The following is a 25,824-nucleotide window of genomic DNA, read 5'->3' as shown; positions in this document are numbered from 1 at the left end:
AAACTGGATTTATTATTTGACAGATTTCTGACTGAAATATTGATTGTTAAACCATATTTAGTATATCGGAGTGGAAGAATCTCGCTGTTGATCTATAATCTATTGAAATAAAGCAAAGTAAGGAAAGTGTCGGTGCCACATTCCGTTTTCGCAACTTGACCTTCTGTTTTTGTTCGACAGACTTTGCAACCAACTAGTGCACAGGGTAATTGAGAAGCATCTACTACTAGTAATTTGCTGAAGAATTGCTTTTTGACTTTGTAACATTCTTACTGTCACTTATACTTCCGGTTTGTATCTTTGATTTATACTCTATTACCAAATTCTTTCATAAAACCTGATTTGCAAGTGGATGAAAAAATTGTGTCTATTCTATACGCTCTTAATTCACAGCATTTCGTGCAAAACTGGTTGACCAGCCCAATAAATAATAAATTACGCTATATATTACCTAATGAGTTAATCTGGTACAGCGCATTGAAAGAAATTAAGCTGTAGGATAAATCCTACAAAATTGCATTTTCTTAATTTGATACAACTGCTTTGGAGTGTACAGCCGGTCTTTTGTCTTAAGTAATGGTTCTTCGCAGTATTGATCCATCGAGTATTGTTCACCAGTGCTATAGGTTGTAATACTCGTTGCAGAAGAACTATCATCATTAGCAGGTGTTGAATGTGACGAAATTTCAATTGAAGCTGTTGTAGAACTTGGTTTGGATGAATTTGGGCATGTTGAATTACCCTTAGAGTCTCCATGACTGATGGGAACGTTTTCCTTCTGTGTGTCTGGATGATCGATAATTTGAGCAAATTCTTTTATCGTCTTAAATTGTTCCTGCAGCGGTTTGCTAGGATCGTATGGTTCCTCACTATCGCTGGACACATCAGAACAGGATGAAATAAACGGTGCACCGAATAGATCACCGTTAAGTATAACAGGTAATCTGCGGTCCACCCGAATTTCTTCCTGGTGCTTAGGTACCTGCCTCGTTGTGCGGCTGCTGATTTGCCAGTCATGACCACTTATGCCTAGTTTACGTAAAAGTGGAGTTATTTCATTTTCGGGAGAAGCTTCCAAAACCTCAGAGGTAGTTGGTAAATGGCCCATACGAAAAGGATGAGCTTTCAGTGAATTTATATCCGAGGCCATTCTGACTGTTTCTATGTACTTGTTGCTGATTCCTCGTCCTCGTCCGACAACTATACCGTTGAATCTGGGTTGCACAATTTCCTCCGATTGTCGTGATCTCTCAAAGTCGGATAACGACATCGAGTATCCCCAGCTGCTTATCTCATCTTCGATGTCTTCGAAGTTGGAATCGTAGGACATGTTGACCTAGCCTGAAAAAAAGGGAAACACGGAATTGTGATATGTATTTCATTAGAATAAAAGTATTTTGATAGTCAGTTCAATATATTTTGCATCTCGTGTCATTTAAAAATTAAACATGTAGGTACAGAATTAAAATCTTCATAGTCTATATAGGTAAAATACAATAGAGTGAACGAAAATATAAATCTCTTAAGCAACTAGTGTTGTGCGGGCCAACCCTTCAACCCATTAACACCATGCAATTGTCTTGGAGCATAAACACTTTGCGTGGAATTATCATGTACCCCAATAGAATAACATTCTTCATAACGATCGCGAATTGGTTCTGCCGAATTCAGCTCGGCCGCGCTCATTTTACGCCATTTTTTCTTTTTTGGTTTACTCTTTCCTTTCGCTGTTTGACTAGATGAAGAGCTGGTGCTGCTGCCTAGTGCAGAATCATCGGAGCCGCTATTTTTGATATTTTTTGGTTTGGGTTTCTTCAGAGAACTTTCAGGTTTTTCAAGTTTACTGTTCTTATCTACTAAACCAAGTTCAGGAATAGTACTGAATTGTTCATGCAATGGGAGTGCGGGATCATACTTCTCCGTAATTTCTATGCCATCATCGCTTTCACTTTCGCTTTTAACATTTGTCTCAAAAAGTTTTGCATTAAGTATTATGGGCAAATTTCCATCGAAGCGAATTTCGTCTTCCATTTTGGGATTTTTCCTAGTTGTTTTATTTGATATATCCTCGTCGTGGCCGCTCAACCCGAGCTGACGTAGCATCGGGGTTATTTCGTTTTCCGCCGTGCTGGATAGAAGATCTTCGGTAGTTGCCAAGTAGCCCATCGGAAAGGCGTGTGCGTTTAAATCATCAATTTCCGAAGCTAGTCGAATATTTGCCATGTGGCACGGGTTAGTGATGCCACGACCACGACCTCTCGTTTTGTTCTCAGGAACACATAGGCCGGGCGACCGCTGGTAGCTGGACAACGACGTTGAAAACCCCCACGTGCTGATTTCATCCTCGATTTCATCGACCGCCGATTGCATATTTGTATAAATTGTTGCTGGCACGGTATTGCAATTTATCTTTTGTGGGAAAACTAATAAGTGAAAAAACTTTTTCATCAGTTATTCAGGGGTAAAGCAAAATGTTGATGATTATCTATGGTAATTGTTTACAAATGAAAATAGCCGACTATGATGATTTAGCATATAAATAATAGAGTTACCTTGACAATACAGGGATACCTACCTCGATATAAGACAAAGAGAATTTTTTAATCGAGCAAAAAAAAAAATGGATTTTAGGCATTTTTATTTAAAGTTTAAGCGTGAAAACCAAATCTATTCTTGCTTTTAATAAATACGTTGTTATTTTTGATGCAAAAATCTACGAACAACGAGACTACTACTGCTTAAACCATCCTGATGTCGAAAGAAAATTTTTTTGGACGAGTTTCGGAAATTCCACTGTTTGAACTTCCATTTCTATTTCGTGACAGAAGCGTTGACTCAACTCGTACACTCATTTTTCCAGTTTTTCAAGCTGTAGAGCCCACAGACAATTGATTTCATAAAAAAAATTTAACTCATATCCTACAAATTATTTTTTTGCCACCCGATTTTTCGAGCCAATTTCCAAGGCGGGTGACAAAAACTTTGAAATTGATTTGCAATGGCCTTTAGTTTTGTACAATTTTTAGCAATATTTAGAAAAAATGAACATTTTTATGACGCCGGTTGTGGACTGGAAGATTGGCTCAGGTGTCGTTTCCAACTATGTCAAAGCAATTTGTCTGATATCGAGGTAAAAATTGTCTTATATCGAGGTTGTTTTATATCGAGGTATCCCTGTATTTGAAATCATGGTTATCGTGCCAGCATCATATATTCAAGAAAAGTGCCCAACTTTGGACAGGTACAGATTTATCTTAAATATTGATAAAACTCTACCTATTTGAACATTGTTATTAATATAAAATCACCAGATGTAGCGATAGAATTTTGTAAAAAGTTGGAATTTTGTTATTGTTTAAGAAAAATCTACGACAATCTAGAATTAGGCACTGTCTTGAATATGCTGCGGTGCTGGTGCGGTACTCACCATGATCTGAAACAACCGCGCGCCTAAAAACAATTTCAAATCAAAAATTTTTGACTTAGAATTATAATAGGAATTATAATAATCTGAGCATTATAAAGACCGTCTAATTCTGCGCACCGCATATTTTTGGTAAAAATTGCAACATTCTCAAATTAATTACTACATGTGTACATATGTTCCAAGATGTGTTAATTAAAATGAAAATTTGCAGATTTGTAAGTTTTGATTGAATTGCGGAGTGCGCAGAATTAGGAACTATGGCCAGAATTAGGCGCGCTTATGGTGCACATCACGCATTAACTCTACTCGTAATGATATAGGTACGTTAATCTGCTTGAAAACGCATGTTTTTATTTGTTATACTCACAAACATTTACGAATAAGACACAAACCCGAAACATATGGATAAAAGCAGTCAGGTTTTGTAAGCTTTTTAATGTGTCATTTCATGACAAATTTATCAATCGAATAGACATGTTCATCGAATTGAAGAATGTAGAGGAAATACCTAAGTAGGTAATAGATTTATGTAAATTCAATATTGAAAAAAGCAAAAAAGTGTTAAGCACTCTCTAAACTCTATCAAACATATTGTAAGCATCCATGCTTCCAAAGTTTGCGACAACCGCGAAAACACATAGATCGTTTATTTTGATTTGAGAAAGGGTTATAAATTTAATCGCAACGCAGTTAGCTACTTTCATTGTTTTATATCCTTGTAGGCTGCATTGCTACCGCTGAAAGTCCCTGAAAGCTTTAGTATTAGGGCACAGTGTCACATTACGAAAGCTTACACGGTAGATCTTCGGACTGTCTATGTAGAACCCCGAAGCAACTGGTGTATGGCGAAAAATGGGAAATATTAGTCGTGCTCCATTTTTGTTTTATCACTTTGAAGCGGAATGTACAACAACACGTTAACGCTAAAGGTCGTTGCTTTTGGCATTAGTTTTTACCTTCAGCATAACGAATAGATCATCTATTCACCATGGTTTTCATTATAAGCGTTCAATGTGAAAAAACTGGTGAATGCGATAGCTCAAATCATTAAAGATTATTAATTACATTACAACCGCATATTGTCCATCTCTTTGATGGGTGTCCAATTTAGGTGGCGATATGCTAATAAGTCTACCAGGACTTTAACATGCATAAAATCCTTTCTCGAAAGCTGACCGCTTTAAATTAATTCAGGTCCAACGCATTTAATGCTCACTGTTGCTTGATACAGGGAAGTATCAGGTAATTCGCTACTACTGCTTAAACATCCTGATGTCGCCGCATTACAGTTGGACTGTATTTCTTCTTATTCTTTAAGCAAGGCCTAGGTGCTACATTCTGTTATTGAAACTTGCCTCTGTTTTTTATACGACAGGCAGTCAGCTGTTACAGTACAGGACAATTGCGGGACAATGCTACGGTTCTATTGACTTCAGCAGCTTCTCCCAGCCTAGATTCGAACATACGACTGACTTGTTAGACTAGCGTCGTACCTGGAAGCCAACTGGGAGGTTTTTCCTTATCGCAGGTTTCAATATGCAGTTTCGTCATTGCGGTGGTTCAAGCCACGCGTATCAAACTTTCACGGCGTAGACAATTCAATGGATAATGGCAGGAAGCCATAACCTTCTGCTCTTGACAAAGGATCCGTTCGAGCGGTTCAAGCTACATAGACTCGATAAAAACGCGTAAAAACTCCCAATATTTTTGTAGTTATAATTGGAATTTATTTCAAGATCTCTAGTATAGTACTCAAAACCCACTACTTACTATCACGGTTAAGTGCTTAATTCAGACTAGGTATAAGTGATATAGCGTTTAAACAATCATTAATGTAAACAATGGCCACGATGAATTGTAACACTCAGTAATTATTTAACAGATCGTCCGGCAACTCACCTTTTATCACAATCAGTTTAATCTGCACCAAAGTAGTAATAATTAAACAGCTTAATTATAAATAAAATAAGTTTAAAGTATAAATTTAAGTAAAAAGAAAAACTAACTATGGACTATCTATCCAGTTTCCAGTACAATGTAGAATGTACAACCAGAAAACTAAAAAGAAGATCGGACAGCAGGGATGCCGGTGGGTTTGGGGAATAATGCTTCGTAAATAAACCAAGTTTTGAAATTTTGTTCACTATAGGATTGCATATACTTTATCTTAGGCACTCTTCGCCGCGTATACGCATACGCGATTTGTAGTCTTCAGGATTTTTTGCGCAGCAAAATCGTTTCCCGCTGCACACAACCTATGCACTCATGCATCGTAATTGTTACACAGAAATTATAATTCCTGCAGATTTTTGTAAAATTTGTATACATATGGCAGGCCTGGCCGGACGTTTACGAAACAGGAGACACAGCAAAAACAACAGAAATGACAAAAACGTAGAACGTGTAAAAAAACGATCAACAGCGGGGTCGTTTGAAAAAGACGTTCCAACTCTACATACGGTTATACGGAATGTCAAAATTACGGGTCTAAATTTTTATTAGGCAAAATAGGTGATTTAATATTGAAGATTGAATTTTGATAGAATGATAAGTTGTGTTTTGTGTATTTTATTAGATAGTACACAGTTTTAAACGAATATTACATGTCTTCAAATACGATGTCGAGGATTCTTCTGCTAGGTTCTGTTGGACTTGGAAGCTATTTTGCCGGTATCTATGTCGAACGAACGAAATCCGCGAATCATCAAGCGTGGACTGCAGATGATTATGTAAATAAACCTACAGACGGATGTGTTAGCCAGAAATTTCAACGCAAGCCGGGACTTCCGATTTTCGGAACGGTATCCGCCGCTTCTCCCGTTCCCGCAGGAGGTGATGCTGTGGTGCAAAGCAACGTGAGTCGTATAGGTCAAATAATGAAGTTCGGTTTTCCGGGTTTGGATAATGTGAGGTCGTATGATGATTTCGTATTGTCATATGATCGTAGGACACGAGTGGCCCATTGGGTATTTGAACACCTAACAGCAGACAGAGTTAAACACAACGATGCGGTCGATCGGTCAAAGTGTGATTTTAAACCCGATGAAAGCATGCATCCTTTTTTTCGGTCTTTGAATTCCGATTACAAAGGATCGGGCTTCGATAGGGGACATCTCGCTGCCGCTGGTAATCATAAATCAGAACAAAAGCACTGCGAGCAAACCTTTTTTCTAACTAACATGGCCCCGCAAGTAAGATAAAATATTTCTGTTTTTTTCATTCAATAGGATTAAACTGGTTTTAACAGGTAGGCGTCGGTTTTAACCGCGATAAATGGAACCACCTTGAACGGCACGTTAGAAAACTGACTAAGGAATATCCCAACGTGTACTGCTGCACCGGACCACTGTATCTTCCCAGAAAGGAGGCTGATGGGAAATTGTACGTACGCTATCAGGTGATTGGTGCCAACAATGTGGCTGTTCCGACGCACTTCTACAAAGTGGTGGTAATGGAAACGACGGATCACCGACTCGAAATGGAAGCATACGTACTGCCGAATCAAAAAATCGATGAAGGAACGCCGCTTACGATGTTTCAGGTACCACCGGAAACGATAGAACGTGCTGCTGGATTGCTGTTTTTCGATAAGGTTGCACGTAACCAGCTCTCGAAAATCAATGGAAAGAAGCTGTGAGCTGTAGCTCTTTAATTTGTATAAATTAAGTAGAATTATTACTTTTTTCTGTCAATTTTTGTGAGAAAATGATGAAAAAAGTCAATTAGGCAATATACTTGAATAAGTAGAAAAATGTAGCAAAGTAGATTTTTTTTATTTCAAAATTTGCAATAAAATTGAAATTGAAATTGCTGGATTCAAAATGGATGAATAAAATGAAAATTTGCTTCAAATAACTTTGTGCGCCGAAGGCGAATCGATTTGATCTCTCTCAGCCGGATGGTACCTTCTTCGACAAGCGTCGAAAGCCCTTGGTCACTGTGAGAAGCAAATTGCTCTGTCTCTGTATGGCTGTATGGTTAAGATGAGCAAAATCAAGCTTGTCTCCGTTTACGATGTTTCGTCCTGTTGAAACTACATTTCTTCAATATCGATGTGAACTATTTTTGGTTGAAAATCATTGATCATCTCCCGATTACGAGTCGCTGCGACATGTCGAGTATTGGATAGTGTTATTTGCAAGTTGGTGAATGGTCTTATGTGCCCTATTTTTTTTAGAAAAGATCGACTAGGATGTAAAAACTAGACAGGTGTTACATTGCTCAATAATTGAGAATTATTCTGCCTATAAGATGCTCCTTTATCCTGTCGGCGAGTATCAAATTGGTTTTCGTGAGGGTCGCTTAGAGACTATAGATTACAGAGGCGCCGAGATACTCAATATCCGCTAAATTTTGAACGAAAGCGGAGAGTTACCTTTATTTATGATGGTACTCTCCGTTTTGTTTCAAAATTTAGCGGATTTTGAGTGTCTCGGCGCATCTATAATCTATAGTCTCTGTAGGGTTGCTCCACGACGGATCAGATGTTTACCCTGTGTCAGTTACTCGATAAGTTCCGGAAGTAACTTATAACTTGCAGATTCATCATCTGTTTGTGAGATTTAAGGCGGCGGAGCTATGGCAGATAATGCTAAAACATGGTTTATCGATGAAAGGAGCTACACGCTTTCGTGTGATGCTGGACGAGTCAAAATCATGAGTCAGAATAACGAGTGAGATATCAGCCGTTTTCGTGGCTTTGGAGGGACTAAAGCAAAGGGATACACTCTCTAACCTGCTATTCAGCATTGCCTTGGAAGGTGCATTACAAACCTGGAGAGGAACGGGACTATCATCACAATCTCACACCATGTGAGCATGTGAGTCACATGCTACTTGGTTTTGCGGATATCATCGGAATCAACCGTAAAACAGTGGAAAACGCCTTTAGAGCTTTAGAATTAGAAGCAGCGAGATTGGGACTTATCAAAACGAAGTATAGAGTTGCTGGCAGGGAACGTGGGAGTCCTAATGGTGTTGGTGCCGAGGTGGGACGGAATTGGGATATTTGAGCGAAAAATTCTGCGATCTATACTTGGTGGCAAAATGGAGTGTGACGCAGACGCAAGAAGTTGTTCAAAACAAAATGCACTAAATTGCGATTTCAGTAGAAATTTATTTTAAATTTTATTCAGTATCACTAAAACTACGTTAAAATTAGACTTTATAGTTACTTAACGATAAATAGATCGTGATTTGATGTATTTGGTCGCCGACTCTCTTTTAAGCCTTTTAATTCTGAAAGGCAAAATCATTGGCGATGAGCAATGATAAAGAAAGTGGCAAGAGCATGCAGCGATTCATTCTAACGATAGTGCCATAAAAAAATTAAGCTCAGAAGGAAAAGAATTTGGCAGTATTTCCATGTACTTTATGGATTGCTCTCACATCTTTTAAATGCTATATGTACTTCCGCTACAAGAATATTTCAATGCTAATTCTTGATTTATTACCGTCACTTTTGATGTTCTACGATTTCACAGCTTGTCACTAGCACTTGTCTTTCTTACAATCGATCACGTTGCTGCTGAGTTCGGTTGCATTCGACGCCAACGGTTTTTTGCTGCCGGTCATCACCGGTGGTCCCTTGTCGTACAGGAATGTGACCGGCCAAAGCTCGGCGGGTGCCGTAACATCATCCGTGTGCCTTAGTCCACCGGGTTTGGGTGGTGGCTGATAGATTTCACCCTTTTTATTCTTGTCTTGATAACGCGTACCATCGGCGAGCCCATTGGGGTGCTGCTGCTGGTGCTGGTGGTGTTTCGCAGGGAAGTATTTATCGCTGCATTTTCGCCACTGGTCGGGAGCATCGCCCACGAAGCACCTGTTTGCAAATGATGAAAGTAAAGTGTGTTGCTTGTCAGTGTAAGATGTCAATAATTGTTCAAGGCGTTCGGTATTTCCAGATAAAACAAGTTTGTGGGGCTTATCTATAGCATTGAACAGATTTGTGTCATTTCCGTCCTAATTCTATTTAAACGACAATCAACAAAATAAGCGAATCAATTTTGAAACACGGCATTTGACTGAAATCTGTTCGAATGCATAAGCCGGTCTACTCATATCTACATATTGTATACACAGTGATGATGATCTTCCGTAGCTTACTATATCTACTTATCAACATCGATGAACAATTGGAATTAAGACATAAAAACAAAACAACGTAAAACAAGAAATGGAAAATAACAGCATGCACAGAAATAGGGTCATCTTACCATGGATATTCGAACCCTTGCGAGTAGCCACAAGGGTGATCGGTTTTACAGCAATAGTCCCACGAACCAACCTCACCACCATCTATTTCGCACGAGTAAAACCCTGTGATCTTGTTGCGCTCGCATTTGGTACCAGAGCGGCAGGGTTTCCCCGACACGGTGTACTGGCGCCAAGCTCCATCACCTGTTTTTTTGGGTTTCAATTATACAAGTTGGTTGGGGCGGGGTTGGGTTGATGGTTTTTGGGCAAGGTTGAGGGTTGAAAACAGGGAGTCAGGACGCAGAGCGTAGTTACGATCACATGGTACACATAGGAGTAATATAGAAAGACAACAAATATATAAAGTAGTAGAGACGAGGGTTACTCAAAGAGCACGACTAAATAATGAGGCACTGATGTGATGTGATGGCTTAGACTATTGGGCAGAATTTAATGGTGTATAACGTGTTCTGAAACAATCGAATTGTTACGTGAAGAGTGAGAACTTTAAGTGAAGTTTGACATACGAATATTTTACTTGTTTATGGGTGATTCTAAGCTTTTGTGATTGTTCTATTGTTTTGCAGTTGTTGGTGATCGTGAACTTGTTCTTGCTGTTGTGGTTGGGTTTGAGCGTGCGTGTCAGAGTTTCTGTTACTGTGATTGGTGGATGCCTTTGGATTATGCTGGGTAATGTTATTGGCTTGGTTTGGTAGCAAAATGATAAAGTTAGGAGGGGAATCCCATTCAGAGGAGCTGTTCTTATTACCCGGTTCTCGGAATATGTCCATTCGACGGTCGTGATTCTCCCGGTTTCCACCGTTGCTGCCACTACTGATGGTAATGATTTTGTCGCGACAGGTGTAGTCGAAAGGATTCCACGCAAACAACCAGTAATCTCGGTTGTTGGTGTGCGCATAGTGAACACCCATTTTCAATTCACTTTGATCTAGGTCTGACATTTCACAGTTGTATGTTGACGCTTGAGATCTGCAAAAAAAATTGTATCATATAGCAATATATTAACAAGGAGGAACCATTATCATCGATCATAGCCGTAGAAACCAATCATATCCATCGACAACTTCAGTGTGCGCGTTACTAACGTGTGCAGACCTAAGATTGAGGAAATCAGATAACTCATATATGATGACGGATCACTTTTTATGTAAAAATAATATTAAAACGAGAAATCTGTTGTACATACTGTACGGCTACGAAACGTGATGCGTATCGGCGGAGACAACGCGTAAACTACAGATCTTCGTAAACCGCTGCCTATGATAGATGGTTCGGGCTCCGTGCCCCACACTTGGATTTCAAATTCGGAACTTCAGCGTCGATGTCACTAGCGTCCGATAAAACAGAAATTCGAGAGCGTAGATGGAGGTGGATCAGACATACTTTGAGAAGAAGAGCGAACGGAATATGAAGGGACAGCGCAGAATAGGTAGACTCGGACGCTCATGGCAGCGTAGCCTAGCCTACGATATCCAGACTGTCGATGCGAATCGCTCCTGGTGTTTGAAAAACTTCCACATCCTTAGCCTGTGGTCCCACTAATGTGAAATTGTAGGAATTGTTAGTGTTAATCCCAATGACTTGGTCTTTGCGACTAACGCCTTTGATTATGAGATCTTAGAGCTGTCAAGCTGGCTCTGCATATTTGATCGCCGTTTGGAGAGCAAGAGAATGTCGCCGGCGTGGTCATACTCAGACGTTTCAGGTTAGTTCTCGATTTGGTTCACTATCAATAGCTCCTGTTAAATCCTCGTTGAAAGACGAGGAACAATAGTGGTGAAAGTACGCAGCTCTATTTCAATCCAGCAGTGACGCTGATAGGGTACGACAAGACCCCGTCAGTCGTGTAACAGTTTGCAAGAATACGCCTCACACTGAACCACGATGAGATGGAGTAGTTCATCTTGAACTCCTTCACAGCTTACGAACATCGGAAGAAGAGATTCCTCGTATTCGTTGATTTACTCCAATATAATACGGAGCGTCATAATATGGTCTACACATGATGGTCAACGTGGAATCCAGCTTGCTGCCGTCAGAGAGTAACGTTGATTTTCTGCTGATCCAATTAAGGAGTACTTTGAAAGGGATACAGAGCAACATGATGCCGCGTCAGTTTCCACGTTCAAATAGGTCCCCTTTTTTGGCAACTTTAACAAATATGCTATGCACCCAATCTACCAGAAATGTCACAGTTTCCTAGATTTTGCTAAATGCCGATGGAATATATGCGCTGACAATACTGGGTCTGAATTCTCGGCTGAAACACAGTCTTTCCCTGAAGCACTTGATGCTGGACTTCATACGATTGAGTGTTGCTTCAATTGCAGCTAACTACGGCACCTCAGAGTTTATGCGGTTGTTGCGAAGTACGCGCTAATGGCTTTGTTGGCCTGCGACCCTTGAGACTAGGGAGAATTATTCAAAGTGTTCAGCTGGTTAAGTGTTCACGGTTAAGCTGGTCCGTGCGATCGGTCAGTCACGCATCACCTGTTCATTGATTTCAAAGTCGCATATGATGGTATAAACCACCATGAGCTATGGAAAAACGGCTTTCTGGGTAAGCTTGCTAGGAGGCTAAGATAGATGGGATCCAGTGCTGTATGACAATCTCGTGTGGATTGTCGGACCCATTCGAATCTCGCAGGGGACTTTGACAAAGAGATGGTCTTTCTTGCCTGCTATCCAACATTGCGTTCGAAAGTACCTATTATAAGACGACCGGCGATTGAAATTCCAGGCACGATTTTCAATAAATCTAGTCAATTTATCGACGGTTTATCGATAATCGACGGGGACGTATTTGAGAAAGTCGACAAGTTCGTGTACCTTGACTTACTAGCAACTGAGGACAACAATACCAGCCAGCTGTGAGATTACTTACTTACTTAGGTGGCTTGCCGTCCTAAGACAAAGCCTGTTGAACAAAATTTCTCCATGTAACTCGGTTGAGGGCTACCGCTCTCCAATTCCTCGGACACCGAGTACTCTCCGCCAGATCTCACTCCACCTGGTCTAACCATCTTGCTCGCTGCGCTCCTGGTCGTCTTGTTCCTACCGGATTTGAGGCGAACACCATCTTTGCAGGGTAGTTGTCCGGCATTCTTGCAACATGCCCTGCCCATCGCATCCGTCCAGCTTTAACCACCTTCTGGATACTGGGTTCGCCATAGAGCTGTGCGAGTTCATGGTTCATCCTCCGCCTCCATACTCCGTTCTCCTGTACGCCGCCGAAGATCGTTCTTAGCACTCGTCGTTCGAAAACTCCGAGCACTCGCAGGTCCTCCTCGAGCATTGTCCATGTTTTATGCCCGTAGAGAACAACCGGTCTAATAAGCGTCTTGTACAGGGTGCACTTTGTACGGGGACTTAGTCTGCTCGAGCGCAATTGCTTGTGGAGCCCATAGTAAGCACGACTTCCGCTGATAATACGCCTCCGAATCTCACGGCTGGTATCATTGTCCGCCGTTACCAGTGAGCCAAGGTAGACAAATTCATCGACTACCTCAAACTCATCGCCGTCGATCAATATACTACTGCCCAAGCGGTGTCGTTCGGCCTCGGTTCCGCTGGCCAGCATGTACTTTGTTTTAGACGTATTTACCTTTAACCCAATCTTTTCTGCTTCGCGCTTTAGTCTGGTGTACTGTTCAGCCACCGCCACAGATGTTCTGCCGATAATATCCATGTCATCGGCAAAGCAGACGAATTGACTAGATTTGTTGAATATCGTGCCCCGCGTGTTGATATCCGCTCGGTTCATAACACCTTGTAGCGCTATGTTGAACAGCAGGCATGAAAGATCATCACCTTGACGAAGCCCTCTGTGTGATTCGAATGAACTTGACAATCCACCCGAAATCCGAACACAGCACTGCGTACCATCCATCGTAGATTTAATCAGTTTGATGAGCTTCCTGGGGAAGCTGTTCTCGTCCATGATTTTCCATAGCTCTTTCCGGTCGATGGTATCATATGCGGCTTTGAAGTCAACGAATAAATGATGCATGGGAACTCTGTATTCACGGCCCTTTTGGAGGATTTGCCGCAGTGTAAATATTTGATCCGTTGTAGACCGACCTTCGGCGAAGCCGGCTTGATAAGTTCCCACAAATCTATTCGCAATTGGTGATAGACGGCGAAAAATGATTTGGGACAGCACTTTATAGGCGGCATTGAGAACGGTGATCGCTCGATAGTTCTCACAGTCCAACTTGTCGCCCTTTTTGTAGATCGGGCAGATAACCCCATCTTTCCACTCCTCCGGTAGCTGTTCCGTATCCCAAATTTTAACAATTAGTCGGTGCAGACAAACGGCCAGCTTTTCTGGTCCCATTTTAATAAGCTCCGCTCCGATGCCATCTTTTCCAGCTGACTTGTTGTTCCTTAGCTGCATGAAGGCCTCCTTAACTTCGCCTATCGTTGGGGTTGGCACCTCTTCCCCGTTTGTTGCACCGTCGAAATCGCTTTCCCCGCCGCCATGGTTTTCCGCCTGGGCGCCATTCAGGTGTTCGTCGAAGTGCTGCTTCCACCTATCCGTCACCTCACGATCGTCCGTCAGAATACTGCCAGTCTTATCCCGACACATTTCGGCTCGCGGCACAAAGCCTTTGCGGGATCCGTTCAATTTCTGGTAGAACTTCCGCGTTTCCTGAGAACGATGCAGCCGCTCCAACTCTGCATATTCCTGCTCTTCCAGGTTGCGCTTTTTCTCCCGAAAGATTTGGTTTCGCTGCATCTTCTTCTGTTTGTGTCTTTCCACGTTCTGACGTGTGGCACTGTGCATCTTGGCCGCCCGCGCAGCGTTCTCCTCATCCATCACCCTCCTACATTCATCGTCAAACCAATCGTTCCGCTGATTCCGGGCCACATGCCCGATGGAGCTCTCCGCTACACTGCTGATGGCTGTTTTGATAGTGTTCCAACAGTTCTCGAGAGGGGCTTCGTCCAGCTCGTCCTCTTCCGGCAGTGCAGCTTCGAGTGAATGCGCGTAGTTTGCGGCGACGTCTGGCTGCTTCAGCCGCGCGAGATCTAACCGAGGCTGGCGTCGGTACCGAATGTTGTTCACAACGGAGAGTCTTGGGCGCATCTTAACCATCACTAGGTAGTGGTCCGAGTCAACGTTAGCGCTTCGATAGGATCTGACGTCGATAATGTCTGAGAAGTGCCGACTGTCGATCAAAACGTGGTCGATCTGTGATTCTGTCTGATTTGGTGACCTCCAGGTGTACTTATGGTGGATTCTGTGCTGGAAAAAGGTACTACGTACGGCCATATTCTTGGAGGTGGCAAAGTCGATAAGTCTTAGGCCCATTTCATTGGTTCGCTGGTGTGCACTGAACCTTCCAATCTCCGGTTTGTATTCCTCCTCCTGGCCGACCTGAGCATTGAAATCCCCGATGACGATCTTGATATCATGTTTTGGGCAGCGGTCGTATTCACTCTCCAACTGCGCGTAGAATTCATCTTTGTCGTCATCGGTACTTCTGAGGTGAGGGCTGTGCACGTTGATGATGCTTATGTTGAAGAATCGGCCCTTGATTCTCAACCTGCACATTCGAGGATTGATTGGCCACCACCCAATCACCCGTTTCCGCATCTCGCCCATCACTATGAAAGCTGTACCCAGCTCGTGTGTGTTGCCGCAGCTCTGGTAGATGGTATGTCCATCTCTGAACGTACGTACCGTTGAGCTCTTCCAGCACACCTCCTGCAGCGCTACGACGTCGAACTTGCGGCTCTTCAATACGTCGGAGAGCACTCGAGTGCTCCCTTGGAAGTTGAGATATCGGCAGTTCCACGTCCCGAGTTTCCAATCCATAGTCCTTTTTCGTTGCGTGGGTCCATTCCGATTGTTCCAGTAAGAATATATTTGTTCTTCGTTCCATGCTTTAGTATTTTTCGTGGTGACGGCTTGCAAAGCCTGCTACACCAACCCCCTGTTTCGCCGGAGGGCCAACGAAGCTCGAAAGAGCCCTCCTTTCCTGTCAGCATACGACCTTGGCTTCCACCGGGGTTGGTTACCCGATCTCCACCAAAGTTGCTCGTATCCCGGCTGGTACCACGAGGCGGTAGGAATAGGAGTTGCTGAATAAGAGGTTATGAACCACTTTAGGGTCTATTTTATGCCTACACGTGCACAAGGCACCGACGGTACGCATTATTCAGCCGTTTACCAGCCAGCTGTGAGATTAAAAGGCGTATTATCAGCGGAAGTCGGACCTATTATAGAATTCGCTATCAGTTGCGATTCAACAATCTGAGTCTCCGTACAAAGTGAACCTTGTAAAAACGCTAATTAGACTGGTTGTCTTCTACGGGTATGAAACGTGGACGTTGCTAGGAGATCTGCGAGTACTCGGGGTTTTCAAACGGCCGGTGCTTAGAACTAGCTTTGGCGGCGTGCTAGAGCAGGCTTCCATCGTGCTCTGAAAAAAAATCTCAATTCTCGGTGTTTTACCGGCAAAGCGCAGAAAACAAATCAATTTGCTCTCTCTCTCTCTCTCTCTCTCTCTCTCTCTCTCTCTCTCTCCCCGGATGCTACCTTCTCCGGGAAGTGACGAGTCTTTTGTTTCCTCAGTGCTTTGCTGCTTTGCTCTGCCACCGAGTGAGCGTCAGTTTTGTTTCATCTTTCTTTCTCTGCCGGAACACTACCGAATGCATGCTCTCAAGGTCACGGAGCAAATCGTTTCAGTCCATATAATTGCCTGTCCGGTATTCTCTTCGGGATACGGAGCAAACAGTCTTTTAACTCCAGTGTACGAAGAGAAGATTAGCTCTGCTTGTAGTTGTGCTTCTTCTACGCAAGATGAGTGGTTGTCAGGGAAAACAGGATGCATGCATCATTCGCAGGCAGAGCAAACGGTTGAACAGAAAATAAAAGCTCTTGGTCGTTGTGAGAAGCAGATTGCTCTGTTTCTATATGCTTAAGATGAGCAAAATCAAGCCTGTGCTAGAGAATGGTGTATGGAGACGAAGAATGAACCACGAGCTCGCGCGTCTCTGGGTGAACCCAGTATTCAGAAAGTGACTAAAGCTGGAGGAATACGTTAGGCAATGCTGCTAGAATGCCGGACAACTATCATGCAAAAATCGTTATCTCATCGAATCCGACAGGAACAAGACGAAGAGGGCGTAGCGAGCGAAGTAGCAAAACTAGGTGTGGCGAGATCTCGCCAGCACCGGGTGCCCGTGGAACTGGAGACTATTCAATGATGGCAGAAAAGTGGGACTTCATGGTTTCATCTGAAATCCATTTCCCCGGCCACAGCGCAGGCCACAGGTTGTGACAAAGGTGTTGTTGATCCCGATCCATTGTTGTACAGTAGCTCCGACAGGCTGTAGTTCTGAGGCTTGGGATGCTGATGGGTTTCCAACCTGTGGACGTCGTAACGGCATCCGACTTTCTCTTCCCGTCGTTGAATGCGAGTCCACTTTGTTTGAGCCAATCTTCACATTGAAGTCGCCCAAACCTTCCTTCGGGATTTACTAAGTTGAAAAGCTTCCTTCGGGATTTACTGAACCACACAGTTCAGCTGTGTGAAGCAAACTACCATATCTCCTGTGATCAGCATGGAAAACGTTACTCAAATAGATACTATATACAAAGACTTGATGTGCTTTTGACCTGGTTACCTGATTTTAACCACACCTGGTTAATCGGCATCTTTCTGTGAGACTAGGGAACGCACATTCGAATCGATATTGAAATCGATATAGTGTTTCACAAGGGAGCAACCTTGGACCTTTGCTTTTTTCACTATTCTTCAGTGTTGACATCTGTACGGATACGGATGATTTGAAGCACTTCCTCAGTGTCAAGTCTAGTGAAGATTGTCGCGTGCTCTAAAGGCCTAAAGCCTCAATAACTTTGTCGGCTGGTGCAAAACAAACAAACTAATCACTTTCTAACGTAAAAAGAGCCCGTTTACATGGAACTACAACGTGGATGGCGGGCGTGGAGTCTCTGCCATCAAAGACCTCGGTGTACACCTGAACGAGAAGGTCTCGTTCCGGGAACATTACTCGTGCATAATAGCGAAGACCAACAAATCTCCGGGTTTAAATTTTGCAAGTCACCAAGGCCTGCGCGTTCTTTATTACTCTTTCGTACGATTTGTAAGCGAATATGTAGCTGTGGTATTAAGACCTTACACAGGCATGCGGTCATGGAGATTGGAAGACATTCAATCCAACTTTATTCTATAGAGGTTTAAATTTCTCTCATGGAGGAATCTGCATCTGCACACATACAATCTGCCGCCGTATCAAGACCATTGTCGTTCGTTGGATATGGACACATTTGAAACGAGACGAAAAATTGCCATTGCCTCCCAGTTGGCTCCGAAACATGACGCTGGCCTAATAAACCACTCGTCGTATGTTCGAATCTCGACTGGGAGAGGCTGTTAAAGTCAATAGGATCGTAGCAACTGGCCCTGCACTTGTGCTGCGCTCTAACAGCTGGCTGCGAAGTCCGTCGTATAAAAACGATAAAAACAGAAGGTCAAGTTTCGATAACGTAATGTAACACCTAGGCTTTGCTTTGCTTTGTTTTGCTTTGCTCTTCATTGGGAAAGTTTTAGTTGGCGAATTGGATTGGCGCGCCATCCTGACTCAATTTAATATCAGTGTCACTGTCATCCCATCTCTGTGGAAACAGAGTAGACGTCAACAATAAGTTTTTGTTTGCTACTAAAACCGTCTAAATCGGTTCAGTTAACTCGGAGGTTTTGCTTATTAAAGTGTTGGTTTTTAAGTTGACCTTGAAAAGATTTTTTGGTTCCCCCTTAAGAGCATTCCACACATTAGCATATACGGTTAAACTCGATGGCCGATGGTGATGTTTGTTTGTAAATGAAAAATTATCTTCTAAAAAAGGGCTCAACTTACCCAAAGCTAAATGAAAGGCATTTGAATGGCGTAGTTTCTCTTAATCGAATGCATTCATTTTTGCAGTCCAGTTCAGTATTCACAGAGATCACTTTCTTAATTGCTGATGACAGCAGCTTTGCCGGTGAGCCATATCCAAGGTAGCAGACTAAAATGACAACCAACATTATTAATCAATTCGCGTAGGCTAATTGTGAACTTACATTTCTTCTGGTGTTTATCGTCGATGATTGGCTGAATTTCACATCCTTGTCCGTAGCTGGCACGCTCAAATACATCGAATCCTTCGTCAAACACCAAGTGGCGATCTCTGTCCATATCTCGTACTGGCCAGTCCGACAGCAAGCAGTTATCTATAACGGAGTTGATTGTGTGTGGACCGAAACTGTACGTAAATGCTCGGCAGGTGAACTTCAATGCCTTGATACACTCGAGTTCACACTCACCAACCGACCGAACCGTCAGTGAGTCACGAATGATTGCTTTGTAAAATCGAGATGAATCCATTGCTCGAATGAAACATTCTAAAGAAAAAAAGAACTATTAATGCAAAAGTACAACGATATTTGCTAGCTGGTACACATTACGCGCATTGAAAATTGGTGGATGAGACTCTGGTTGACAAGCCTTGAGATCATCGGTCATTGAATAGATGTCATAGTCACGATCTGGTTCTAAATCAGCATAAAAATCCAGCAAATTGTAGGGTCGATCGCAGAGTAAGCAATTTTCCCGCGAAACCGTAGAGTACCGATAGCTAAAAGTCAAACATCGGAAGCGTGACTCCGAGAAGCACATTCTTTCACATTCGATGACGGTCGGCGTGTTCAGGGCGTACTTCACAACACCTTTGTGCAATCGGAAACCTTCGCTAGATTTAACGGAACATTCTTCCAACCCCGGTCTTCTACTCCATTGATGACCGAAGTGGCCACGGTCGGGACGATGATCGGGAATACTGAGTGCGTTCGGATCGTCAAAACCGTACTTTCGGCCTCCGTAACTCCAGATGCTGTTGTCGTCTAGGTGGTGATCACTTCGTAATTCAAAGTAGTTGAATGATGGGCCATCGTATCGCTTGATTTCATTTCTTATGCCCCAGTAGTCGGAAACAGATTTGTAGGAGTCGGTGCCACTATGTCCATATGATCCACCATAAACACCCCAGTTTTTGTGGGCGTCTTGTCCAATCAAATATGGAATGAAACCGATCGGTTTCTCACCTTGGACTGGATAGTGTGCAGGAGAAGTTGGAGGCCGTGGTGGTTCGCGATCTTCATATGGATGTCGAGGCCTATGTGCAGGTGGTCGATGATCTTCTGGAGGTGGTCCGTACGGCATTGATGGTCGGTAGTAGTCATGACGTTCATAACTACCGTGAGGTGGTTTATAACGATCTTGATCTACCGATCCGTATCTATCGATATCACCGGAATATTGTGGCTTATAAGGGAACGATGGTCTGAATGATTCGCTCGGTGAAAGAGGTGGTGATGGATAGTAGTTTGAACCATATCTATCAAAATCACGGTCATAAAAGGGAGGTCGATATTTGCTTACAGCGGTCATTGGTTTATAGTGTATTTCCTCATAAGGTATCCGCTCTGGTGGAAATGGTTTGTAGCCGTCGGCATGCGGACGGTAGGTCGTTGGTCGAATGAAATCGAAGGGCGGTCGGTATGGTTTCAGTCCACAATCCTTGCAGCCGTAATTTGTACGACACGAAGGAGAAGCACTACGATCGCGTTCGTAATAGTCGTAATCCGGATCACGAATTAGATTTGAATCTCGCTGATGTAGGCTGGAGTATAAATCAATCTGAGACAGAGGTTGATCAATAAGCTCGCAATCGCCTTGCCCCCGACCGGTTGGGTCCAACCTGTATGATGAAAGGAGTGGTGGAATTACAAAAAACAATTGTTTTAATTTTGTCAGCATTCGATTATATTGTTTTTTCCTTACCGGTAGTTGAAACCTTCACAGGGAAATCGTCGCTCATCGCCGCATTCGCGTTGGCAGTCTTCTACTCGTTCACAAATCAGTGTCCTCCGAACCCACTGTGGGGCAACCCGTTTTCCAGCCAGCACTCTTCGGTAGCATGCTAGAGTAAAAGTAAAAAATATGTTGCAAATTATGCGATTAGTAATTAGTAATCAATAGGCATCGATTTCCATCAATACGAAGTGTCATAAGTAAGATAGCATCATGTTGGATCAATACCCAAAACATTGTAGCAAATAATCATAGAGTAACGAATGACAGTATTCAAAAAGCTGATTTGATCAATGTCAGCAACCAAATGACTAACATCGTGGTCAAGAGGTCGAAACAAGTCGTCGCACAGAGTGTCTACTGTTTTAAGTCATCGTGATGGAGTCACTTCTTGCAAACGTACAGCAATAAAAAAATGGTCCATTGTTTTGTGCATTTTATTAAATTTTATTACCTGTTGAGATTTCCCTGTCACGATAAGAGAACTAAAGCTGTTAAGTCTGCCCATAAGCATATGCCACTTCCGGTCGATTACCACCACAAGCTAAATATTTGCACCGAATTACAGTTCAATTACCGTTTTCCGCTTCCAAATGCAAATGACTGCGGAAACTCAGAGGTTACTTTCAGATTTGTGTAGATTTTTAATATCAGGGAGGAAGCTACTGGGGACACTATTTAATTTGGCAAGCTCACTTAACGAAAGTTTACATCATATAGAATCAATATTTTCAAGTTTTTAAAGTACAGCTGCTGTAGTTGTTCACTCTTAAACATTAAATTAACATCTAATCTTGACATTCGGAAACAAAAATCATCGCGCGGTTTGTACCCACATCAACAGACTCGTAGATCGTTTGCGCCAAAAGGTACCAAGCTGTGCGCTGCATGCAAGAACCTTATCTGTGTTATTCTTTTCCATCGTTGACTCTCACTTAACCGGTAGATACACGCTACCTGTTTTCCTTATGCAATGTTTTCTGTTTCTATATAGCACCTACCAATTGCGACACTTCGTGCGTTTTCCCGCTTGTATGTTCGTTGATTCGGTTTGAAATTGAAAAAATAGTGAGCCTCTCGGTAAGTTTAGTGCCCAGAGCACACCAGTCGAATCGGTAGTGCATGGCTGAGTTCTTTCGGTTTTTGACAGCTTTTCCTTAAGTTCGTTATATTCGTGCCTTAGGTATTTAGAATACAATGGAAGAATGGATTGGTTTGAAGCTAGAAATATGGGTACAGTGCTTAAATCTGAATCTAAGCTGTTTTTCTGCATGAATTTTATAGGCACCTAAGCAAGTCAAGGAACTGTTGTGGGCGGGAATAGTATGAACTTAGTATTTCTTCTGAACATAGAATGAATTTAAACTACACATGATGCATAAGGTTATTGATTCTGTAACTGTGTAACCGTGGGTGGGTTCGAATTATAGCAGATCCTAGCTTTACGATGTTGTGTGATACATAAGCATTACTAAACTGAAGAACTATTTCGAATTAAAAAATAATTTAACCCCTCTAAGGTCTACATGGTTTTAGCTTCGTGAACTATTTTTTCAAATTTGGGCCTTTTTCCGATTTTTTTTAATTTCATAATTCCTGCAGATCACGGCTATATGTCACATGGTTCTGGAGTTATTTCGGTGTTCCTTAGGGGACCGCAATGTAGCTTTTTGAAATAACTTTTTCTATTTTTTAACATTTGCTTAGGACATGTTAATTTTTTCATCCACGCCTGGCGGACAGTCAAAATCCGGAACCGGTTCCTATAAGGGAACAGTCTAGCATCAGTAATATATGTCATGTTGTGCATCACAAAACATCCGTACTTGTAAGAAAAGCGATTGGTGATCATTTTATGTCTCTCAGAAGCCATATAGCCGATTTCATGTCATGGAAAAATTCATATGAAATCCCTTCTTGGCTTGGACCACGAAACACGAGTTTGTTCAATTGCATAGGAACGGAGCCTTTCTCCGAAGACCCGCGCTGACAAACGCGGACTAACACGCTTACGGACGAACAACGTCACACGCAGTACCTTGCAAGTCGTAAGTCCTGAAAGTAATAACAAGTTAGATCAAAACTTCTCGATCGGTGGTTTCTGCAGTTGACGGAGGAAGAGGCATAATCTGTGTGTCTAAAAATAACCCAAAACCCAGATAGGTTGCTACATTAATAAGGGAGGTTGCGCAGTCTTCTTTTGTCCAGCGCCTCTATGGTTCAAAGGTACACGGGTACCAGCGAGCCACACGCCCTGGCAGGTGTTGTGGGTTCAAATCCGGTTATAATCTCCGATTATAGCTTGGTTCGACTCATGCACCTTCCAGCATTGGGCAAAAGATAGGAGTCACAACGACAACTTGTTAAGCGTAGCTACCTATTACCTACCTCCCCCTTCCTTTCCACTCTTTCCCCTCCTTTCCAAAAAAATTTCATTACTTTCCCCTAGCGTCCCTCCATCAATTGTAAAACCATCGTTTCAAAAAAATATTAATATTAAGTCAAAGACTAAAACACGAGTTTGGTCAAGTAAAATATTGGTTTTTCATTATTTTTAAGTTATCGATTCAGTAATTCACATAATGTTAGACAAACAAAGCTTTTTTTCTTATTTGGAGCTTCTCTCCATGTTACGGACCACCTCCCTTTTATCAAGCATCCTATTGTGATTCTCTTATGTCAAAGAACATGTATGTCAAGTTTTAAGAAGAATCGTCCAAGCGTTCCGGAGTATGGCAGCAATTAGGTTTAAAGAGGTGTGGAAGAAGAAGACATTTGATGATATTAGTAGCGAAAAATCAGTAATGGACGTCAAACCACACTAAAAAAAATTAACGCGTTGCATCTACGTGAAAAACATGTAAACATCTGTACATCAACTGACATGAACTTCATGTACTAGTTAATGGGAAAGTTGATAAAATTACCGGGATTGCATGTAAACTGGTTAGTATGAGTGCGAGTTACCAACAATTCACGTGAATGTTACATCCATGAAAAGTGTGATGGATGAATTACCTGTGTTTTCACGTAAACTTGACGTGCTGATTTTTTTGAGTGTACAAAACAAACCGTGTCGGGCAACGGGGGTTTGTTTTTGGAGTTTGATCAGGCCACTGACATTGTTATATGAATACGCAGGGTTTGTTTGTAACACAAATTTTGAGCCGGTCTCGTTTTGAGCCCACAACAAACCTCGCCTCGGATAAGCAAGTGTTCATGAAGCGTACGCACCAGCATCAGGTTAGGTGAATATGTATTAGCACTGACGAACTGACATGACACATAGAAGAAAATTCTTCAAAAACCATCGTCCTACACATTTTGCTTGCACACTAGTGCCCTCTGTTGTGCATGTTGCGGAGTAGCTTGCATTTGCAGGGTTTTATACTGTAGGTTTTTTACATTTGCAGGGTTTTATACTGTAGGTTTTTTACATTTGTATGGTTTTATACTGGAAACTCGAAGCAACACTCGAGCGCCGCGGTGTGGACATGTTGCGAAACATGCTTTTTTGAAAAATAAGTTGTTTTTGAATGGACGATGGAATTAACGCGAGTGTCTCGTCTGTTTGTCTGTGGTATTAGTTTCAGCTTCGTGTAAAGCGTGTGGGGAGCGAGCTGTGATTCTAGTCACAAAAACATGGTCTCTTGTCATAGGCCTGAGTTTGACACCACGTTTGATCGTGATTAAATCACAGATGGCAGATGGGTATTATTTTCATATCTTAGCCAGATTTTTGCTAATAATACCCACGCATGCAGTAGATGTTGGCTACTGTCAAACACATAGAGTAGGTATAGGGTTGCCATTCCCTTGTGTTTGGTCGATTTACAATACCAGTCATTGGACCTCTTCAGCCCCTTTCGATATTCCAGCCGCTTGCGCATCTCTTTTCGTTTCGAAAATTTCGTTGAAAGCAAAGCTTTTTTGTTTTTGATTTTTAATATTTTGCCCCATTATCAGCTAATTCTTCCTCCCGAGATCAGCTGCCATCTTACGTCCCGCAGCCACTTATACATACATCTGTTTACTCTTCGAAAATCCTTAATCCGAACAAAAGAAATCAACAAATCTTTTTTCCTTATACTGATCCTCTATGCTGATTTGATTACATCAAAGAACATGTGCCCCAAGTTTGAGGAAGAACCATTGTCCCGCTACTGTGATAGTTAGTAGAGTTGGTAGGTTTGTCAGTGTTCACTACCATAGACTGGGATCTCTCGGGAAGGTCATCTAATTTGCTTTGCATATCGTTTCGGCATTGTGCGAGCAAGACAATGTCGTCGGTTAGGTCGAGGTCATTTAGCTGCTCCATTGTTCGAGGATTCCAATGTAATCCTCGATTTGGTCTACTGTCAATTGCTCCAACGAATATTTCATCCATAACGATGAGAAACAGAAGCGGTGATAAAATGCAGCCTTGTCTCACGTCAGCAGTAACCCTTATAGGGTCGGACAAGAGGCCGTTGTGCAAAACCTTGCACGAGAACGCCGCGTGTTGAGCCTCGATGAGATTAATTAGCTTAACTGGAACTCCTGTATGCCTAAGTGTGTCTGCGTCCTAGACGTTTTCGAGGTTGAGATGGTCGAGATGGTAGCGGTGTCCCAGCTGAAAAGCTGATGTATCATCTAGGCTGGGGGGGCTCCGTAGCCGTAAGGTTATCGAGTCTGCTTTGACAAGCGAGTGGTCGTGGGTTCGAATCTTAGTAGAATCAAGTAATTCGATGTCAAGTGACTTTAGCATGGGTTTATTCTCAGGCCCCTCCAATTACCCTTCCTTCATGCTGAATTCTATATTTACCCTCTGACGCCTCTTGACAGTGCAAATGTCCCTCCTACAGTTTAGTGTACTGGTCAGAGGTACGAATGAGTCCTCGCCAGGGACGGCTATAATATGGGGATAGTACTGGCAGTGAGGAATATGTGGGTAAAGTAGATCAAGCTTTGAAGGAAGGGTAAACCCCAATACACACAAGCACTCATAAAATTTAATTAGCATATCGCTCATTTAATAGCTATTATAGCTAAAAGAAATGCAGTGCAGGTCATACAGCAAACACCCGGGCGATATCACAATAGATCAACGATACTGGTCGCAGTGATGAGTCCACACATGGAAAAAAAATCAGGATAGGCTGACAAAGGTGGGTCAGCTTTGAGCAATTTCTTCCAGCGATAGCGCCTCCGAGTTGACGCGATTAATTCGACGAACTGTTGGCGTCATACGTTACTGGTTTTGTTGGTCTCTGACATTTGAAACTCGGAAGAGTTGTTCAAAATGGGCAGTCCAT

At 42.5% G+C, this 25,824-nt stretch overlaps 4 protein-coding genes across 5 annotated transcripts in view; 1 reads left to right on the top strand and 3 right to left on the bottom strand.

The window, feature by feature from the left end:
• Positions 1 to 278: 278 nt before the first annotated feature.
• LOC128743799 (uncharacterized) lies at positions 279 to 1,330 on the bottom strand. Its single transcript, XM_053840467.1, has one exon. The coding sequence runs from the start codon at positions 1,328 to 1,330 to the stop codon at positions 488 to 490; it is 843 nt and encodes a 280-aa protein (XP_053696442.1). The 3' UTR covers positions 279 to 487.
• A 79-nt stretch (positions 1,331 to 1,409) lies between these two features.
• On the bottom strand, positions 1,410 to 5,417 carry LOC128743618 (uncharacterized). Its single transcript, XM_053840221.1, has 2 exons — positions 5,327 to 5,417; positions 1,410 to 2,423 (listed from the first exon to the last, which is right to left on the bottom strand). Exon 2 carries the CDS (start codon positions 2,368 to 2,370, stop codon positions 1,531 to 1,533), a length of 840 nt encoding a protein of 279 aa, XP_053696196.1. The 5' UTR covers positions 2,371 to 2,423; positions 5,327 to 5,417; the 3' UTR covers positions 1,410 to 1,530.
• Positions 5,418 to 5,897: 480 nt separating this feature from the next.
• On the top strand, positions 5,898 to 7,183 carry LOC128742460 (endonuclease G, mitochondrial). Of its 2 annotated transcripts, XM_053838830.1 has the most exons (3): positions 5,898 to 5,938; positions 6,003 to 6,618; positions 6,675 to 7,183. In XM_053838830.1, exons 2-3 carry the CDS (start codon positions 6,031 to 6,033, stop codon positions 7,062 to 7,064), a joined length of 978 nt encoding a protein of 325 aa, XP_053694805.1. In that variant the 5' UTR covers positions 5,898 to 5,938; positions 6,003 to 6,030; the 3' UTR covers positions 7,065 to 7,183. The 2 variants fall into 2 exon arrangements, with proteins under 2 accessions (XP_053694805.1, XP_053694806.1); XM_053838831.1 differs by lacking the exon at positions 5,898 to 5,938 and having other exon boundaries at positions 5,980 to 6,618.
• A 1,734-nt stretch (positions 7,184 to 8,917) lies between these two features.
• The window catches only part of LOC128740411 (uncharacterized), a 57,646-nt gene continuing 40,739 nt past the window's right edge, over positions 8,918 to 25,824 (bottom strand). The window contains exons 5-11 of the mRNA XM_053835952.1: positions 20,501 to 20,639; positions 19,126 to 20,417; positions 18,742 to 19,062; positions 18,539 to 18,686; positions 10,395 to 10,615; positions 9,646 to 9,829; positions 8,918 to 9,251 (exon numbers count right to left, since the gene is read on the bottom strand). Coding sequence (XP_053691927.1) covers positions 8,918 to 9,251; positions 9,646 to 9,829; positions 10,395 to 10,615; positions 18,539 to 18,686; positions 18,742 to 19,062; positions 19,126 to 20,417; positions 20,501 to 20,639 — 2,639 coding nt within the window. The remainder of the gene's footprint in view (positions 9,252 to 9,645; positions 9,830 to 10,394; positions 10,616 to 18,538; positions 18,687 to 18,741; positions 19,063 to 19,125; positions 20,418 to 20,500; positions 20,640 to 25,824) is intronic.

Source organism: Sabethes cyaneus, chromosome 3 (genome assembly GCF_943734655.1).
Source record: "Sabethes cyaneus chromosome 3, idSabCyanKW18_F2, whole genome shotgun sequence".
Classification (NCBI taxonomy): domain Eukaryota; kingdom Metazoa; phylum Arthropoda; class Insecta; order Diptera; family Culicidae; genus Sabethes; species Sabethes cyaneus.
The sequence above is the reverse complement of the archived record's forward strand: the minus strand, read 5'-3'. Positions and strand labels throughout refer to the sequence as shown.

Coding starts and splice junctions, on each gene's coding strand:
- LOC128743799 (XM_053840467.1), bottom strand. CDS start 1,330: ATGTCCTACGATTCCAACTTCGAAGACATCGAAGATGAGATAAGCAGC.
- LOC128743618 (XM_053840221.1), bottom strand. CDS start 2,370: ATGCAATCGGCGGTCGATGAAATCGAGGATGAAATCAGCACGTGGGGG.
- LOC128742460 (XM_053838830.1), top strand. CDS start 6,031: ATGTCTTCAAATACGATGTCGAGGATTCTTCTGCTAGGTTCTGTTGGA. Junction 6,619..6,674: donor TAACTAACATGGCCCCGCAA/GTAAGATAAAAT, acceptor TGGTTTTAACAG/GTAGGCGTCGGTTTTAACCG.